This window comes from Jaculus jaculus, chromosome 18 (assembly GCF_020740685.1).
Source record: "Jaculus jaculus isolate mJacJac1 chromosome 18, mJacJac1.mat.Y.cur, whole genome shotgun sequence".
Lineage (NCBI taxonomy): Eukaryota > Metazoa > Chordata > Mammalia > Rodentia > Dipodidae > Jaculus > Jaculus jaculus.
The window spans coordinates 55,452,917-55,473,616 of NC_059119.1; the positions used below are offsets into that span (position 1 = coordinate 55,452,917).

At 45.0% G+C, this 20,700-nt stretch overlaps 1 protein-coding gene across 1 annotated transcript in view; it reads right to left on the reverse strand.

Moving 5' to 3' along the window:
- Nucleotides 1–20,700, reverse strand: part of Crim1 (cysteine rich transmembrane BMP regulator 1) — a 208,539-nt gene that overhangs the window by 49,655 nt on the left and 138,184 nt on the right. The window contains exon 8 of the mRNA XM_004660099.3: nucleotides 508–636. Within this exon, the coding sequence (XP_004660156.2) occupies nucleotides 508–636 (129 nt within the window). The remainder of the gene's footprint in view (nucleotides 1–507; nucleotides 637–20,700) is intronic.

Below are 20,700 nucleotides of genomic sequence, written 5' to 3' on the forward strand. Positions count from 1 at the left end.
GCCCCATGTGGTCTCAGAGGTCACGGCCTGGAAACGTGGTTGGAACTGCATAGACTCAGAGCTAGGCTCAATAGAGTGAAGCCTTTTTTTTAAAGGACTATGGCTGCCCTATGCGGACTGGATATGTGGATTGGGACAGCGGATGAGTGGTGATTTCCTTATCACTGGGTAACCCTGGTACTCCTGTGGGGTTAGGAGGGTGCCCTCCAAAGGCACTCAGGGCTGCACCCCTCCCCCACAACTGGCTATCAAGGCCTCTGTGAAGACAACGAAACAAGGAAGGAAACCAGAAGAAAAGGGGCAGCTTTTTCTTTTTCTTTCTTTAGGTGACTGCCTATTTGTTTGTGTTGAAATTTAATATGTTCTCCCCTTCCAGGTTGTCATGGGAATGTCTGAATAGGAGTAGAAAAGATATTCAATCATATAATGTACTTTGACAAGATCATATTAGGCTTCAAGAGGAAAAAAAGAAAGAAAGAAAGAAAGAAATGGTCTTCTGAAACTCACGGTTTTTGCACTGACAAGTTCGGCAACCATTGTGATCAAGTTTGAAGCCATAAATGCAGTCCTTCTCTGCAAGAGTGCAGTTTGATAGCTCCCCACACGCAGGCGGATCAATGGTGATGTAGGTTGGTTCTAATAATAAAATGAGAAGGAGAAGAAGAAGAAGAAAAAAATCAATGAAACATATGATTTCCTTTTAGATGCTATTCAATCTTTGAGATCCCACACTATAGTAAGTTACAAACATCGAATCAATACTTTTCATCAAATCCTAAACTTTTATAGTCTTGTAATGTCATTAACCCAAGAAATATTTTATTCCTATTTTTGAAGACAAGTCCGCTCCACTTCTGTGTGTCTGGCTGCAGCCAGGCCTCACATGCACTTGGCTTGGTGCTCTACCACTGAGCCATACCCCAGACACTTTGTTATTACTTTTTTTTTTTTTTTTATTTATTTGAGAGAGAGACAGAGAGGGACAGAAAGACGCAGATAGAGAGAGGGAGAGAGAATGGGCGCGCCAGGGCTTCCAGCCTCTGCAAACGAACTCCAGACGCGTGCGCCCCCTTGTGCATCTGGCTAACGTGGGACCTGGGGAACCGAGCCTCGAACCGGGGTCCTTAGGCTTCACAGGCAAGCGCTTAACCGCTAAGCCATCTCTCCAGCCCATCCCAGACACTTTGTAGTTCAGCTGTTGTGTCTCTTTTGCTGCCCTCCTGCAATACTTACCTGAAGGTCATCGTTGTCAAAAGCACATGAGTGAGGTGCTTCTGAGAGCAGTTGAAAACATCTGGGACTCTTTTTTATCTTTTACGTGATCCTCCCTCACTTACGACAGGTGATATGATGGATAACAGCGAGTAAGAGTCAATCCTGGGACATGTGGGAGTGACAGAGGGAGACACAGGCATTCCGGAGAAAGGGTAGACTGCCACGCGGGAAGAATTCAAGAACAAAGGGTAGATCTTCTCTCCCCACGTGCTGATGATGGACACGCGCGCTCTGGGCAGGAACAGGGCATGAAGCGTTCTGTTCGTATGCATCATGTTACGGTGTTATTTGGAGATGCCTTGAAGTTTTATCCCACTCCATGGGGGCGGGGGGCAGTGTGTCACTATTATCCCCACGGAGCACATGAGGAAATCAAGGTCATTCACTCGCCCAAGGTGATTGCAGGAGTGAGTGGTGGACCCAAGATTCAAACGCAGACTTCCAGAGTGTTCCTTTCTGTGGACTACGAAGCTTGCTCAACGGTACCTGCCCTGTGGCACATCGATAAGGGAAGGTTACATAATGCCAGGCAGAGGGAAGAGTGTTGCCAAAGGAAACAGGGATCCTGGCAAATTTACGTAGCGTCTTTTCAATCAAAAGATGCAATGCACTTCTTCAAAGGAGGCTGATTCTCGCTGTATCTCTGTGAGGCAGCCAAGTACAAAACGTCTCTACCTACGTTTTTTACAGATGGAAAACATAAGGGGCGGAGAGGGTAGCTGGCTGATCTGAGTTTACATAGCAACCCAGTAGCAGGCTGGGAATAGAAAAGAACAGAAGTTCCTGACCTCCTGTCCAACACTCTATCCATTAGTCCACACTGTCTTCTCACGTTTCATCTCTTGTTACTATGCAAGACAGACCAAAACAAGCGTTTTAGTTGCTGCAAGAGTCCTACATTTTTACCCATGCACTAAAGTTAACACAGGGATGACTTTAACTCCTGGCAGGTAGGAGGCAGGACAGTGACTTCTCAGAAAGATGTTTTGAGCAGCACTCACCCCGCAAGTCGACGTCTGACCAGGCAAGCACGGCATGTGGCTTAAACAACATCTTCATGAGGGCTGGAGAGATGGCTTAGCGGTTAAGCGCTTGCCTTCGAAGCCTAAGGACCCCGGTTCGAGGCTCGGTTCCCCAGGTCCCACGTTAGCCAGATGCACAAGGGGGCGCCCGCGTCTGGAGTTTGTTTGCAGAGGCTGGAAGCCCTGGCGCGCCCATTCCCTCTCTCTCCCTCTATCTATCTTTCTCTCTGTGTCTGTCGCTCTCAAATAAATAAATAAATAATTTTTTAAAAAAAAGAACATCTTCATGAGACCCTGATACCCATTTCCCACTGCTAGCACAGTCCCCTTTTCCCTTTGACGACAGACATTTTTCTGTCGCTAACTATCCCATCAGAAGGTAGTTAAAGCCAATTTTAAGACAGAACGGATTAGATTGAAGTGTGTTTCGCCTTTCCTGCACTCTGTTAAAGCAGTATGTTTATTTCCCAAACTGATTTTCTTTTATCGCCACTCGCTAGCCACCCAAGATAATGGTACTGTCCCAGCCTGCCAATATTATGTCACAATTATTCTAACCACGAGGGTAAGACACAGGAGCAAACTTGTCCAGCACCCCACGTTATTCCTGTCAAGCAGGAGCGCTCGGTCCTAGAGGACGTTCACACCAAGGGTTACAGGTGGATTCTGAGCTCTACGCGCGCTGGTGTAGTGGACAGCTTACGTGGAAAGAAACGCCTTGTGCACACTTACACTGACCGCAAGCTTGTACTCTTCACTGACTTTTAAAATGTGAACTTTATATTAAGAAAGCTTTTTCTTTCAGAACTTATGGAAAAATATATTTGGGTCGAGGAAACGGACACCGAGAAAGGAGTGGTAATCAGAGGGAGGTATGACATTTGCTTTCACCGAGTTGCCGGGAGGGATGGGTTTGGCGAAGGTGCTGTGCCGGCCACTTTCGCAAAGATGCTCTTCCGCCTCTCAACCCTACCTTCCCTCGGCAGTGACGTGTGGAAGCCGGGCGTGGTGGCGCACGCCTTTAATCCCAGCACTCGGGAGGCAGAGGTAGATCACCGTGAGTTCGAGGCCACTCTGAGACTACAGAGTGAATTCCAGGTCAACCTGGGCCAGAGTGAGACCCTACCTCAGCTACATCAAAAATGTGTGTGTGTGTGTGTAGTGTAGTGTCTTAAGGATTAGAACATGGTACTGGCTTTAGGAGCTGGATGTCTTCTCCTAACGGCCCAACCAGCTAGGTGTGTAGTGGAGATGTACATCTAACATTTATTTCTCCACGACAGCTAGCATGTTGATTGGGCGCCTCTGTAACTTTCAGCACAACAAACCAGTTCAGTGGAGCAAATGAAAATCAAACGTTTAGAAAGGCTGTTGAGTGTGCACTGGCTCCAAAATGTACATGTTAGATCAAATGAGGCCTTCTGAATTTTTAGTCCTTTCAATCCTCCGATGGTGCAAGAGGCAAAACATTATTTCATGCCTCCAAAATTAATGCCTCACACTCACTTGTGACCTGCAGAGATTGGCAAGTATATACACAGAAAAGTTTCGAGCCCTCAATATTTAATATTGTAACATATAGAAGCTTAACACATCGTTTATTTCTGAAAAGTGTCAACTTACTCTGGCTGCTCAATTTCCCCTCAAGAGGGTGGATGGAACCCAAAAAATTTCATTGTGATATAGTAACTAAAGTCAGTAGTCTAATTTGTATAAGCCATCTTAATATCTGTCACTTCACTTTATCACAATTAACAAATAAGTATCCTTCTCCTAATCAGATGCAGAGTGAAGCAAAGTTAAAAGGCCTTTTGGGGTGGTAACACAAGTCTTGGGACTTAATGCTGCAATTCTCTATGCCTGGAGCCACTGCTGGAGGATTGATTTATAATACAGCTGTAGACATCCATTGTTCCTGAGATTTTACTTGAAGTTACATATTACACTCTATTGTCTTTTGTCACTTTCTCAACATAATAGTGCTCAGTTTCCTGTGTGTGAGGCTGTGCCTACAGGAATTCGATTTTTGTGATAACTGCATTACAACAAAACCACCCAAGTACATATACCTGGGCTGTGAAAGATCTGCTTTCATCAAGCGCGTCTAAGAATCTGACCTCCCTCCCTCCCAAAAAAGAAGTGTTATGACAGAAATAAAATTCAGTTCCTTTTCTGAGTAATGAACTTCCAAGTGAGACATATCGGACTCCTTCTCGAATTACAGTATTTTAAATCAACATTGCATTTACAATTCTTGAAGAATAATGACCAAAGTTGGTGAGGTTTTCCACACAGTCTTTTAATCCCAGGAAGTTCACAGCAGCGGCAAAGATGAAGCTTTGCAGAACCTAGAAGCACAGCATCGCACCACACGTGTGCGGGGAAGAAGTGTTAGTGAACTACGTGAGACGGATGCTTTCCCAGTGTCAGAGTGTCATCTTGGGAAATTTTTTTTTTAACCAGGAATGGATTTTTCATACTTGTTTCTCTAATCTATACAACAGTGTTTCCCATGTAGAAAATATCTCCTGGGTCATACATAGACTGAACTCCAGAAAATTCTTGTTTACATCCTAGACTCAGTTTTCCCATGTGACATGGGCTAGGGCTATGACACTGAAATATTGCAACAGAGGATATACGCTTTTCTAGAAGGATAACGATGATTCTCTGCCCTTGGCGAATTTGATGAGCAGAGGCCCAGTCAAGATGTCTGGAGGTCTTACTGTGATAACTAACTGTTGCTTGGAGGAAAGAAAATGGTCGCCTTTAAATTGGTTGGGTAAAGATGTGCTTGTTACTAGACCTCTTTGGAAAGAGAGAAATGATTAAGGATATCCTCATCTGGGCGAGTGAGGAATGCCTGCCCAAGGTGGGGGAATTCAGTGAGGCAGTGCTCACAGGATCCTCCTGAAATTCCACTTCATCTCGTACTGAATTGGCTGAGGACTTCAGGATTTCATTATCTTTGGCTACAACTATTTCTAAAAGGAACCCTGGAATAGCTTCCTTGTGGAGAAGAATATTCTAGAAATAGTTTCTGAGCCTAGAAGCCATAAGGAACAAAAATGGGTGTTTGTCAGCTAGGTCCAGCTTCTCTTTCCTACTCTGCATCTGAGTGGGGGCCACTGCTCCCCTAGTCCGGCTGCTCCCCAAAGTGACTTTTTCAAGACCCTTCAGGCACCACACACGCTCCACAAGAGCTGTTTCTACAAGAGCCTTTGGGATGGCGCTAGGAGCGTAGATCCTCAACAACTAGTATTTGTCCCAAGTCTCAAGAGGACTAAAGTATGGAAAGAAACTTATTATAATATGGTCCTTTTTATGTTTTCTTAAACTTTAGGAGTATTTCTTTAATAGCCTATAAATCCTGACAAACTATTAGTAAACTATTTTCAGGAACATATTGCCAATTTTCTTTTTCTAATATTTATTTATTTGCACAAAGAGAAAGAGAGTATATGAATAGGTGCACCACAGCTTAAATTCATATTTTTTAAATTTTTTGTTTATTTTTATTTATTTATTTGAGAGCAACTGACAGAGAAAGAGGGAGGGAGGGAAAAAGAGAGACAGAGAGAAGAGAGAGAACGAGCATGCCAAGACCTTCAGCCAGGGCAAACGGAACTCCAGACACGTGCGCCCCCTTGTGCATCTGGCTAACGTGGGTCCTGGGGAATCGAGCCTCGTACTGGGGTTCTTAGGCTTCACAGGCAAGTGCTTAACCACTAAGCCTTATCTCCAGCCCCATATTCATATTTTTTTTAAGGATTAGTCTCAGACACCTTATTTCTGAAAAACACCACCGAGACTTTATATGATGTTTTAGTATTTCCTAGGAGGGATTTTCTCTAGTCAATTGAGAAATTAAGATGCTGCAATCAAGAATATGAAGCAAAAATGAAATGGTTCTAACCCCAAGCCCATAGCAGCAGAATAGAACAGTTGACCATTTAGGTATTATATCTTGCATTAAACACAGCCAATCTCTCTACTTTCTTGCTTATTATTTGATTTTATGGAGAATTCTCCAAGGAGTAACAAGGGCACAACGGGGTTGAAACTCCAATTCAACCTTGGAAGATGCTCACTGAAAGTTAACTAACAGCCACGTCACAGTATGCAGCTCCATGACTTTGGCAACAATGGAACCAAAAAGCTCCCGTTTTGATTTGGTTTATATTAAGATGCGTGCTAATTATTCATTCTTGCAACAACTGCTGTGACTATTGGAGTTTACTTTTCAGCAATATTACCTTCAGCAAAAATGTCAGCAGACGGTTTTCAGCCACAGCCTCATCTGAATTATGCTACTGAACTTCTGTTTTTGAGTGTGGATCTGCACAAGGGGCATCTCATTTCTGTGACTACTAGGTTATTGCTCATGAATGACGCTAATTATCCTCACCGAGAGAAGCACTCTGGCTGATGGGCAACCACGGAAAGGCCGGCATCAAGCAGCAGCTGAAGTGTGGGTAGGTGATTCCGCAAAGATACAGCCGTGGGTGGCAGGACCAGCCCTCCTGGGGTCAGCTGCAGCATCGCCTCTGCAGGGTGGTCAACTGGTTCCAGATTTCGGGGGTTTCCAAAGCACCACCTCCTGGGGCTGGGCGCTGGGCTCTGGGGGGCAGCTGGGGCAGAGACCTGGCTGTGGCAGCGGCTGTCTCACAGGTCCTCTACTTCCCTATTCTCACACACACACACACACACACACACACACACACACACACACAGAAAAAGCCTTTTGGAAAACCTCACAGTAAGAAATTTGCTAGAAAAAGTACTTTTTAAGGGTAAATACTGTTTTACATGTCTTTTATTAGTGAAAACAATTCACACGGGAGCAGTAAGATAAATGAAACTAAACCCTATCTTCTCTTTTTTCCTATTATTTCTCCTTTCCTTTTAAATCATGCTTTGCATATTTTACATAGCTCTTTCTGTACATTCCCAAGCCTGCTTATTTGATTGCCAGATACAAAAATGAACAATTATGTTCTCTTTTCAGACTTAATTTTGACATCTTAAATTGTGTGTGTGTGTGTGTTTGGCTGGAATTGGTTAAGTCACGTGTAGACCCAATGAGTGGGAAAATTCCAAAAATTCACTCACTTTATATAGCAGTTCCATGGCTAAATATATCAGGCATCCTACAGCCCCACTAGTTAATGGTAGCCTGTCCAGGGCCATAAAACTAAAGATAAGGTTAGCCAAGACAGAACCAAAGAGATAGCTTATCTTTCTTACTGTATCTTCATACGTCATTCTGTTACCACAGTTGTTTAGCAAAGTGACCCCTAACTAGTGAGAACCCCACGCGCACAGACCAGGAAGCTGTCAGCATAACTGTAGGCTGAGAAGAGAAGCAGAGAGCGAACTTTCCTAAATGAAGCGAGAGGGAAACGCTATTAATGTAGGCAACAAGTAGAAAAAACACCAAGACCTCAAAAATTCCCTAATCTGGAAGTGGGAATTTCCATGGGAGATGAATGTGTACTTAAGAAAAGTCTCATTAAGTCATGGAAAAAAAAAAATCGACAGTTGGGAGTTTTCAAATTCTTTCAACCACTACACATTTGGTTATCCATTTTCCCTTTGTATATGTTTCTCATAACAACACCCACACCCTTACAATTTCTGTGGTACTTATCTCAAAGCACTGTCTTTGTTTTATTTTAAAATGTAGGGTGTGAAAATGTTCCCAAGATTTGTATTATTTTGTGGTCAGATAGAGAAACAACCGCATATTTATTTTAGACCTATATTAACTTTGTGTGCTTTTTCCAAGGAATCTTGGCCATTGGACATATTTTTCTTCCTTTTCCAATCTCATATTTAATAGGAAAAGACAGTAGTGTGATTATGAGACTATTAAATGACCACAAAAGAGAAATTAAGAGGAAATTGTTACAGAGAGTGTATTATCTTTTTCCATGAATGTAGCTTGAAACAACTCAGAAACCTACTGCTGGATTCCAAGAATAACCCAGACCTCTTAGGTTTGCCTTATAGTCTTTCTGTTGCTCATCTTCAAAGGGAATCTATCTGGGCAAACTTTAGTTGAAAATATGCCACATCTGCACATGGTATACGTTGGCACGACATGTTGGCTCTGTTTCACGCAGATACCCAGGAGAAATGATCAGTCAGTGCTCTGGGAAATGAGACCCAGGGAGGACGGGCCACGTCAGGAGTAATGCCTCACTCATTGTCCCCAACTTCAGCATCTTGTTCAGTATTCAGCTGACAGGGAAAAAGGCGTCCAAACCCCTGAAGATGAGTGAGATACACTAGTTGACAACGTAGGGCCCTCGCTCCATGTTGTCCTGACAGGTCAGAACCGCAGCATGGGGCAGAAAGACGTCTAGGATTTGCGCCCCTGGGGCAATCTTACGCACATGGTGGGGCCCTCAAGACGTCAACTGCACTGACCAACTGAGGTGGAGCTGAAAGCCACCTGTTCAAGCTGCAGAGAACTCCCCCAATCCAAGCGGCTAAAGATGAGGTACTCAGTGATAGGGCTTGCGTTCCTATCAGCACCCGACAGCAAGGAGCTCCAAGTGGCTGCAGATTGCATGGAAGTCGCCAGAACGCTGCCGAAGTCCTCAACCCATGTTCCGTATTCTCCGTGTGTATGGGGGGTGTGGGGTGCAGGGAGGTGGGCAGAGAACAACCCTCAGCGCCCCATCAGATGCCACCCACTTTATTTTTGGAGACATGGTCTGTTACAGGAACTGGAACCTGCCAGTTAGGCTGGGTTAACTAGCTAGTCAGCCCCAGGGATTCACCTGTCTCTGCCAAGGCTTCCAAGTGTACCATCATGACGGATTACAAGTGTACCATCATGCTCAACTATGACATTTGCATTCTGGGAATAAAGCTCAGCACTTCAGCAACTTAGCGAATTTCCCCAGTCCCACATGCATATTCTTTTTCTTTTTTTCCTTCTAAGAATTGTAAGACTTTTTTTTTTTTTTTTAATTCCTACATTACAAATTTGAAATCTGAGGAAACTCCTTGCCCCATCCTACCAAAAGAGTTCACAGATTCGGACCACAGGGCAAGTTCCTCACCTAAAATGATAATTGTTACATCGACAAAAGATGTTACCCACAGGCATTACTCCAACCTCCAGCGGGCAGAGCATCTCCACAGGCAGCCATAGGACCATGGCTCTCCATCTAGACTTTACAGTTCAATTCCTACGCTTAATCGGGAGGGGGAAAATGTATGTGGACCACAAGGGGAAACACTAAATCTTCAGGTTTTCCACTTGTTTTGAGGTTCATTTTTTCCTGTCTTGTTGATTGTTTTGACGCATAGTTGTTATTATTCTCTTACTTTTGAACAAGTGAATGTTAACTTTCTTTGTATCTAACATAATGTTGGCAAGTGATCCCTGATGTTCAAATTAACTGGTGCGTAAGTGACTGAGCTTTCAATAAGCATACCCCATGTGTGTGCATCCTCAAAACCATGTGTGTGTGTATGTATGTATGTATGTGTGTGTACGTATGCATATATATATATATATTTATTTATTTATATTTGGTTTTCCAAGGTAGGGTCTCATTCTGGCCCAGGCTGACCTGGACTTCGCTATGTAGTCTCAGGCTGGCTTTGAACTCATAGCAATCCTCCTACCTCTGCCTCCCAAGTGCTGGGATGACAGGTGTGTGCCATCACGCCTGGCCCATGCATATTCTTTTTTTTTTTTCCTTTGTTTTTGAGGTAGGGTCTCACTCTAGCTCAGGATGACCTGGAATTCGCTATGTAGTCTCAGGGTGGCCTTGAACTCATGATGATCCTCCTACCTCTGCCTCCTGAGTGCTGGGATTAAAGGTGTGCGCCACCATGCCCACCTGGCCCATGCATATTCTTTTGTTGTTGTTGTTCACTTTTATTTATTTATTTGAGAGCGACAGACACAGAGAGAAAGACAGATAGAGGGAGAGAGAGAGAATGGGTGCGCCAGGGCTACAGCCACTGCAAACGAACTCCAGACACATGCGCCCCCTTGTGCATCTGGCTAACGTGGGTCCTGGGGAATCGAGCCTCGAACCGGGGTCCTTAGGCTTCACAGGCAAGCGTTTAACCGCTAAGCCATCTCTCCAGCCCCATGCATATTCTTAACACAAAGCTGGACGCTGCAAACTTCATTTGTTGAAGAGTTCCCACTTGGGAGTACTCAATTTCTAGAGGGCCTCCAATGGAAAACATGCTAGTAGAATCATCCTGACGTAGCTGGACACTCACCAACTGGGGAACTGAGGGACTCAAGGTACAGGAAACGGCTCAGCAAATGTATGATATGATGAAGGAAATAACTGGCAGAGATGAGAGAGAGAAAAGAGAAGAGTCCAGACCAGAATGTGAAGTATTGGTGATGATGTCCCAGAGCCTGCAGATTTTCTGGATGAGGAAAAAGCCAGGCAGATGGCAAGACAGAGAGTGGGGGGTGGGGGAGCAGGACAGAGCTCCCAGGCAGAGATGTCCCGAGGCGGGAGAGGAAAGAGCCCGCCGGCAAGCTCAACAAGGCTGGGGTTCTAAGGCAGAGGCAGGCAAAGAATGGGGGATCAAAAGGTAAGCCCCAGAGGTTGCAGCAACAGTAGCTGAGGCTCAACCATGAGAACGGAGCCAGGAACATGAATGGTGTCTGCTTCTTAGCCACGCTGAACAAGCCTTTTCACGTTCACCATTTCATTTCCTCATCTCTCTTCCCACGATGTGAGGCTACAGAAAAGCCAACACCGAAGTCGCGTAGTCAGAAAACTTAGCTTTTGTATTTTCATAATCTCTCATTATGAGGAACACTTTTGGGCTTCTTTAAAACGGGATGTCGTTATCTCTACCTTGCGATACTCCTGTTAAGATTGTAAAGAAGAGATAAGCATGTTGGTGCGATGCTGTGATTATAATAATGATCATCCTGTTTGCTCAGAGCTAGAACTGGTCACAGATAATGGCTCACTAATGAAGTATGAGCCCTTTCAGGCCTGAAATGTTCAGCTGATAAGCGGTATGACCAGAGGTTCCGCATTCTGAATCCTGCCCATTGTAGCCTAAGCATCACTTTCCATCTCTACTGATAACAGGAAAATCATCTGGGATGTGGCTGGGCCGGTGCTGTTTTCTCATATGGTCTGGTAAGCTTTGGACCACGTTAGTGACCGGCCACTGGCGCCTTTCACCTTTGCTGAGTGACAGCCTGAGACCATTGTCTGACACTGTGACTGGGTCTATGGTGTCTCCAAGAGAAGAGAAATCTCTTCGTCATCAGCTTATCCAGTTGTGAGCTAAAACAATGCCTCTGCCTGCCTGGCTGACCTTGTTTTCCTTCTCACGATGGGCCCTTACTAGGTATTTAGGGGCAAGGGCGAACTCATCGCAGGGGCATTTGTATACTCTATTTTGGGATCTTTGCCAACGGTTCTGCAACTGTCAAGTTAAAAGACAGATAGTACAAAGATCCACATCTCCAACTATCTTCCACCAGCAAATCTTAGTTTCAATAAGCCCAACTAGTGTTAACGACAGGAGAAAGTTCAACTGGTACTTTCAGAACGATGGTTTTTTTTGGGGGGGGGCATCTCACTCAGAGAATCGTGTTCCCATCATCTATGACTAGGGAGTGCTCGCCACAATTAGATTTCCATGTAATCTTTTTAAGAACTTGGTTCCCAGGAAATATGGCAGCTTCATGGTTCTGAAAAGATCTGAGCTCACTGATCCCACTGGATATCCAAGGCCTGAGGCCACCTCAAGCTGACAGTTTATTATCTCTGAACATATTTTAGCTTCACTAACAACTGTCTTCCTTAATTGTTTTCAAACTGAGCTGATAAGCCAAACAATAGCTGCCCAAAGAGGGTAAAAAAGAACATAGATCTCCAGCCTGCCCACTGAGGACCACAAGGAGGTCAGTCCCATCTCTGTGCCCAGAAGCCCACACGGTGGCGGCGGGTCGCTGACACAGAGAAACACCAGCAGAGCCCACGTGACTCCAGGATGGAACCAAGGCAGACTCCAGTTACATCACGAATGAACTTTTTTTTTTTTTTTAAAGTACCAAGAGACATTTTAAGTAGAGAGGAATAAGCCGCAGGCAGGGATGAGGCCAGTACCCAGGGCACCTCTGTGAAGTTCTGCACTGGCCTGGGGGTGGCATAGAAACTCAGCCCCAGGTATGCTCCGGCAGGCGAGGTGCAATAGCCACTCCAGAATGCTCCACGACTCCCAGGGCCTGCCAGGACCACAGAGTTGCTGGCCTGGGGATTTATTCATTTACTTCTGCGCAGACTTAAGTTAATGTGGTGCAAAACAGGAGCTGGAGCCCGAGCCCTTTCCTGGCTCGAACTTCCGCCCAGCTGTCGGCCTGCCATTCTGGGGTTTAAACAGTCCCGGAGACCTAAGCTGGGCTGTTTCAAACAAACGTGATCAACTCAACCAGTCTCTGAGAAGCAGAAGTACCATTCACAGGTACGCTACAAATAGGAACGGTGCACCCCAATTTGGCCAATCTGCTAGCACGGGCACTTCTGTCACCTCATGTTGCGAATGAGTTTCAAAAGCGTGCTGAGGGCTGGAGAGATGGCTTAGCGGTTAAGCGCTCGCCTGTGAAGCCTAAGGACCCCGGTTCGAGCCTCGATTCCCCAGGTCCCACGTTAGCCAGATGCACAAGGGGGCGCACGCGTCTGGAGTTCGTTTGCAGAGGCTGGAAGCCCTGGCGCGCCCATTCTCTCTCTCTCCCTCTATCTGTCTTTCTCTCTGTCTCTGTCGCTCTCAAATAAAAAAATAAAATATTTAAAAAAAAAAACACCGTGCTGATCTCGGTGTGGCTCATCCTCATCAGGACTGCTGCTGTGCCAACTCCTGGACCAAGGTCTGGTGTCAAAGAGTCCCCTGGAGCACGTGTCCCTTGTGTATCCCAGACTAATGCAAGAGGCTCATGAAAAGCGTGAGGCCGAGAGGCCAACACAGGGGCCCAATGCTGTGCCCACCAGCCGGGCGGCCAGCAGTGCCCAGGGAAATCCAGAGAGGCGAGACACCTTGCCCGCCGCGGTCTGCCTTACAAGTCTGAATCTCGCCTATCTCATTCTTAGCAATCGGACGCCGCACAGAACACAGACGTGATAAACCTCTCCAACGATGACTCCCAACTGCTGCTCACTGGCCCCCACAGCAGCCCGTTCATGCACTATACAGGGTGGCGTAAGTTCACGCTTAGGGGGACACCGGAGACTACGGCTAGAAATGGCTTAAGATGGCATGATCCTGAGTGGAATAAGGGAACTACAATGAACTACACTGAACTACTGTCTGCTTCAAAAGTAATTTCTATAGGCAAATTATTTTAAAGTCTAGTTCACTTATAAAAGCAGTGGGTGGGAAACAACATCCCTAGCTTCACCAAAATGTTACAATGCAGCCATCTCAGTATAGGGTTCTACATCTTCAGAGTTACAAAAGCACTACATGCTAGATGAATTGTACTTTAAAAAAAAAATAAACACAGCAGGAGTTATACTTACAAGTAAGTATTATTGGTAAAAAAAAGTACTCATTTTCAGAGGATATATGCCAACATACTGGCCGTGATAAAATTCTATTTAAAACTTGTCTTCAGAATTAGTTTTAGAGCAAATTACTATGTCACAGAAAACAAAGTGCCTTTATTTTACCGTCAGCGTTTGCTTTGTCTGAACAGTTTTACCAAACTTGACCACCTTTCCTTTTCACCAGACTCTGACATAAATGACTCTAGTTATTTCCAAGTGTCTAATAAGCCTTCAAAGTCAAGGGTCTATAGAGCTGAGGGTATTTCACAGGATGCTCAATGCTCCAAAGTGAGTTTCAAAAGAGAAGTTCCCAAAATATTCTAGATGGCTCTTCCTGGAATAGGCGTACAATTTCCCCATGTAACTATTTTGGAAGGAGAAACACTTTACTTGACTCTGGAAGTGCTGGTATGTTTAAAAGTAATTTCAGGGTTGGAGAGATGGCTTAATGATTAAGGCAAACGTTTGCCTGCAAAGCCAAAGGAACTCGGTTCGATTCTCCATGACCCACGAAAGCCAGATGCACAAGGGGGTGCATGCATCTGGAGTGGGCTTGCAGTGGCTGGAAGCCCTGGCACCCATTCTCTCTCTCTTTCTCAAATAAATAGATAATAAAAAATAAATAATTTACAAAAAAAGTAATTTCAATGTAGAGTCAGACCTTGCACTATTGCTGGGAATAAATACACATGCTACCACACACTAGGGCCATCAGGCACTTTTAACACAGCCAAGACCAATCCTTGCCTTAGAAACGAGGCAAATAGTGGTGTAAGACACAGGTGAGGATTTCAAAGTGTGATCTTGCCATCATTAAAAAGGTAGGATGTCTTCAAAGTTGGAAGACATGATTACTAGTTAAAATGTTCAACCCTATTTTGGTGACAAAAGTTAAAAGAAAACCAATTGTACTACTTAATAGCTGTACCATAAGGAAGATGGAATCTTTCTTCCAATGTCTACCAGCCTTTTCTGAAGGGCATGCCTCTTAATAACCTTCATTAACTTCTGTTTGGTTGCCTAAGAGTTGTCTCTTATCCAAAAGAAGTTTAACACAGTCTCAAAAGAGATTGTGTTTATTTAAGCTTGCTGGAAAAACATTCCTATCATTTCAAGAATGACTAAATATTTTCATTCACACAGTCAGCATTCCAGCCTATGTTTTCCTCCTCTGTTGATTAGATGAAAATTAGCAGGCTCCAAGTCTGATGTATTAGATGTAATTATTATCTTCGTAAGAGAATCACGAGGCTCTCAGGAAAGCTGCCCTTGAAAGCCCGGGAGGAGGGCAGCAGGGAAACGAAGAGGAGCCTGTTTCCTGCGCACAGCCTCGGCAGGGGATAGATATATTCTAGACCCAGGATTGCTCAAGCTGGACGCCCAGGGCCAGAGGACTTACACGCCCTCCGATGTCAGCACGGAACAGATCCGACACATAAAGGCATTGAGCCGTTTGACCATGTGGTAAATTGATGTGATTAAGGTTAGCTATCATTTCTTATTCGTGAAATTTCGGTTAGCTTAGCAGTTTCACTGGAAATCCGGTCCCAAGCAGAAGGCATTCTTGTCACAGGCAAGGACATGCAGGCGAGGGGAAGGAGCGCAAGTGTGGCTTCTGGCTGTAACCAAGAACAAACTCCTTTCCCGGGCTTATTTTCACACCTGCTTATAGCTGCTACTGTACGTGGTGGGCCAAAACCCACAGAAAGGCACAGCTACGAATGCCTTAACACCTTGTACGTGAAACTATGCAGGTCAGAGCATGAGGGACATTCTTTTGCACCCATGTCACCCACACTTCAATGATATTTTAGATACCTAAAGATATTTTAAATGATCAGAGAAAGAAACAAAAGTATCCCCCCCCACAAAAAAAACAAACAAACCATGACTGAAAAATTTTCTGATGCTTAGGTTAAAGACATGGGGTAACATACGGTCATTTGGCCACTCAATCTGGTACCCAACATATGACCTTATTTGGACAAGCAGAAAACAGCCTGTGTTATATTTTAATTTCCATTTATGGAACCAGCTTCCAGAACATCTAGAGTTAAAAGATGAAACGGCATGCCTAGCAGTCTTGAGGATATTACGAATATTTTATTATTCTTGGCTTACTAATAATAGCATAGTGTTGTACAGCCCTGGAGCATTACCACCCATAAACTGAGTTTTGATCCCTGTAATGTAGCAGAATGTCAGTAACAAGTGACCCCATGGCATCTTTGACTTCACTGCCCCTCTGGGGTCAGCCAAACTATGCTTGACTCCTCGCCGCTGAAGCGGCAGTTTAATCATCTGAGAAACTGCTCAGTGAGGCAGCGTTATGGACAAGGGCAGGGCTGGAAATATTTTTTTTTTCTTGCTTCAAGGAATTCCCACCCAGATATGTACCTGGTACAGAATTTTCTGGCGGCTTAGTAGAAAGCTCATTTGAAAGGCAGTTTGGTGCACACTATACCATCAACATTCATGAGCTATTTTGTGTGTGTGTGTATATATATTTATATATATATATATATATAGCACCTAAAGAAAATTATGATTAATGAGAAGGAAGTCAGGACATTTGACAGTTCCCAGAAGTCCAGCCCATTGGAGGAGTGTAGCCTACTATTTCTAATGTTGAACTGACGTGTTTTCTAAATCCACACAAGTCAGGGCATGCCATGCCTAACGTCTGAGCTTCAATACCATCCCATGAAGATAGAAGCAGGATTCCCCCATAAGAAAGAGATCCACGAACGCCAGGTGGTGAGGGGAAAGATAGTTGACTTTCTGGCTGAGTCACATTCCATCTTAAACCTAGAGAATTAGAAAGAGTACCATGTACAGCCCTCCACTTTAAGACTTGATTAAGTCCAGGTGAAAAGAATTATGAGGGCAGCCTGAAATTCAGCTCAGTAGCTGATAACAGCTCTGCAAACAGTGTTTTAACTTACTGTGGGAGAAGTTTGAAATTACTGAATTAAAATGATACGATGGCCCCTCATATACCAGCAGTCAACCCTGAGAGTCTATAAATAACTTTAAACTCTTGGCCTGAGACAGATTTTTTTTTTTTTTTTTTTGGCTTTGATTTCAGAGAAACCTATTTGCCCAAGTACAAGTGTAGAAATAAGTTACTGGTACATGGAGAACAATTTTGAACGCTTCCTTCTGGGTGGGTCCAGCCACAGCCCGAACAGGAGATCCGGTCTGACATTATGCCTTCTAGTTTGCAGTGTGCTGTGTATCTTTTACATCTGGTGCCACAACTATATTGACCCTCACACCTGTCCATGTCTTTCACCTTTTTCTTGTTTTGTTTTCATTTAGTAATCATGAGTACAACACATGAATCTTGCAGTCAAACTTCCTTTCCCAACATCTTATCTCACCTTCCAGTGTCAAACAATCGGAATTTTAGTGGGAATGACAGTCTGCCCCTAGGGTCTATACGACATAAGCAATCCACTTGGGCAGTTTACATACTTGAAAGCATTAGGAGGGAAATTAAAAATTGTTCTCCTTTTATTTGTCTCTCACGTTTTTCTTTTGTGTATGTGATGCGCGTGGGCATGTGCACACGCCCTCTGTGTGCTCACGTGGAGGCCTGTGGAAGATGTCAGGTACCGTCTGCCGCTCTGCACGCTGATTTCCCTGAGACACAATCTCTCAGTGGGGGCTCTCTGGTTTTGCTCAGACTGGCTGGCCAGGGAGCTCAAGCGATCCTTCTGCCTCCGCCCCCTTCAGTGGTGGGGTTAGAGACATGTGATCTGGCTTTTTATGCGGGTACTGGGGATCGAACTCAAGTCTACATGTGTGTAAATCAAGTGTTCTTATTTGCTGAGCCACTTTTGCAGCTACAACGAATTATTCCAAGTACCTAACTTTGATAAACAAGAATGCAGTTACATCTACAGATGCACAGGTTGTGCCAGAAAGCGGTAATAAGCATTACAAGTGACAGCAGACCCTGGGGACACTACAATAAACTTTGAGATTACACACAGACTTGACGGGCTGAGCTGGGAAAGAACCGAGTGCAGGTCACGCACACACCAGCCGTCTCGGACAGCACGCAAGGTTGTCACCGAGATGGAGCCTAAAGGGACAATGTTCATCAGAAGTGTGAGCTGCAAAGTGAAACTGATCAGTCCAAGTCACCTGGAGACACGGGCCCACTGCACGTCACACACACGATACTCGGCTTTCTGATCTCAAAATACGCTTTCAGATACAAGAATCCTAATGCCACTCTTTCTCCAAATGTGCAGGGAGCTAGCAGGTAGGTGGCTATCAGCTTTCTTTGTGAACTCTGGTTAAGGTAACTATCATCAGGGCTTTTCTCACAAAGGCTGGGCCTTCGGGAAGGGTTAGGGCTCATCGTTTCTCTTCTCTCCTACCCCAAATCATATTTATTCATGGAAAGGTTTCTGAGTATCTATGACACGTAGTCACCAGGCAGGAATTCAAAGGAACATGGAAAATGCCTTGCTCCCAAGGGATGTGGCCTCTTTCTGAGAGATGCCGTGCACCGCCTGTCTCAGACGCAGCATGCATGAGGAGAGACCCTGGGCTCTGGGGACTCAATGCACTGCCATTTGTACACTGCTTGACCAAGAGCAAGTCACATGACCTCTGAGGTGTGGGCTCTGCAGGGATGAACTGGGATCCCAGTTCTGACCCATGCTAAGAGGTATGTCTTGGGGTCAGGGGTCAGAGGTTACTCTTAATGTACTCAGGCACGGCGCACAGTAAGTGTACAAGAAATGTGACACATGCATCTGGAGTTCATCTGCAGTGGCAAGAGGCCCTGGCACGCCCAGCCTCTCTCTCTCTCTCTCCCTATAATAAATAAATAAAAAATAAAGTAAAATAATAAAACCGATGAACAGGAGCCCATGTAGGAAGAGCCAGCGAAGGAAAGTACAAGAACACAAACCATGCAGCGGCCAGGGCTTATCTGTGTACCTGAATTGGTGTTGACGATAACTTGCTAAGACTTCCCCATGAGAGTCCTTAAGTGCCAACTTAAAAAAGCACTTAGGTCCTTGTGAGTCAAGTTAGTTGTCAAGTGACGGCCTTGTCTTCAAGAGCCTCCAGGTCATGTCCCTGGTCTTCTGGGAGTCACCAATCACATTACGTTGTCAACTCGGAAGGTATGTACATATGTATCTTTGGTAACCATGACAGCCATAACAAGGCTCTTTTTCCCTTGCAGGTCCTAACATGCCATGTTTGGTGATCTGTGAGTTGTTCAGGAAGCATCTGAAGTCACAAGCCCCGTGTGGGGGGTCTGACCTTCCCACTCTGACTACTGTAGCTTGAGACCAAGTGAGCAGGGTCCGGGCCACACCCGTTACGCAAGTGTGTGCAGAGGAACTGACTGAGTTGCATAAACACCAGCATTTCGGTTTGTCTGTAAATGATTTTGGCTGATGGCTCGTTTATTACACATTAACACCTTGGTTCTTTCTTTGTCTTATTTCATAAATCTGCTTGCCCTTCTTAAATCACATGAAATTATACGCAAGTATGCCATTGGATAGCACTTGAGAAACAAGCTTTCAAGTGGTAACGCAGACTTTCTGGGACTCTATAAATCGAGACCCCCCCCCCCCACCGAACCCGGTATTATTTTGTACTATTATTTGGTGATCTGTGGTAATATTTATTAAGTGGCCTCGTACTAACATTATCTTAAGTTATAAACTGCTTTTTTATCCCACAGCGAAGAATCTTTCAGTCTTTATTATGTCTAAGTTAGAGTCCCTGGAGAGCCATCTTAGTCCAAACTCATTATTCAACCAGGGTAAAAACAAAAACAAAAGGCCACAAGCTAAACAAGTTCTCAGAGCAGAAAACAAACTTCTGAAAGGTCCAGTGTCGAGAGGACCCGCAGGCGTTCATAGGTGGCGGTGACAAGGCAAGGTTTCCTACAGATGGACAGGCTTGCCAGGAAAGGAGCTGGAGAAGGGAAACGGGGGTGTCTCGAGAGCTCTGCCCCCGGGAACTGCAACGTGTACAAGCGGGTCAGTAGGTGACCACATCCCAAACGCCCGTAAGCAGTTTCCAAGCTGGAAATGATTTTCTACCCTGCCACTCCACTGCGGTCCTTGGACACATGGCCAAGAGCCAGCAGTGAGCAGAGATTAAGAAGGCAAGGAGACACACAGAGTGTGAGCAAGCAGGGGGGGACGCAAGTAAAAATGCCACCGAGCCCGACAGACTTCAGCTTATCCCAGTGATGCTTCACAATGGCAACTTAGGGGAAATGACCTAAATTAAGTTTCGCAAAGCCTTAATTTCCTCACCTGAAAAATGGGGCCATAAGGCTTTCATTGGTATGTTATAAAGGTTATATACAAAACAGGCATGTGAGGCACTTATGCCACAGTAACTAAATGTGGCTGTGGGGATTTGATTCAGGGGTCCCCCATAAACTCAGGTGTTGTGAATGCTAGGTTCCCAGCTGATGGAGGTGTGGGATTAACGCCTCCTGGAGGCAGTGCATTGTTGGGGGTGGGCTTATGGGTGTTATAGCCAGTGTCTCCTTGCCAGTGTTGGGCACACTCGACTGTTGCTATTGTCCACCTGATGTTGGCCAGGGGGTGATGTCCACCCTCTGCTCATGTCATCATTTTCCCCTGCCATGATGGAGCTTCCCCTTGAGTCTGTAAGCCAAAATAAACCTTTTTTCCCACAAGCTCTCTTGGGTGGTTTCTACCAGCAATGTGAACCTGTCTGCAACAGTGGCCAATCCCCCTCTTTTTTTTCCCTGTTTTAACTTAAAACTCAGACCAGATACATTTTTTTGAAGTTAAGTGATCTCTTATTTACCTTGGCTTTAGGACCTC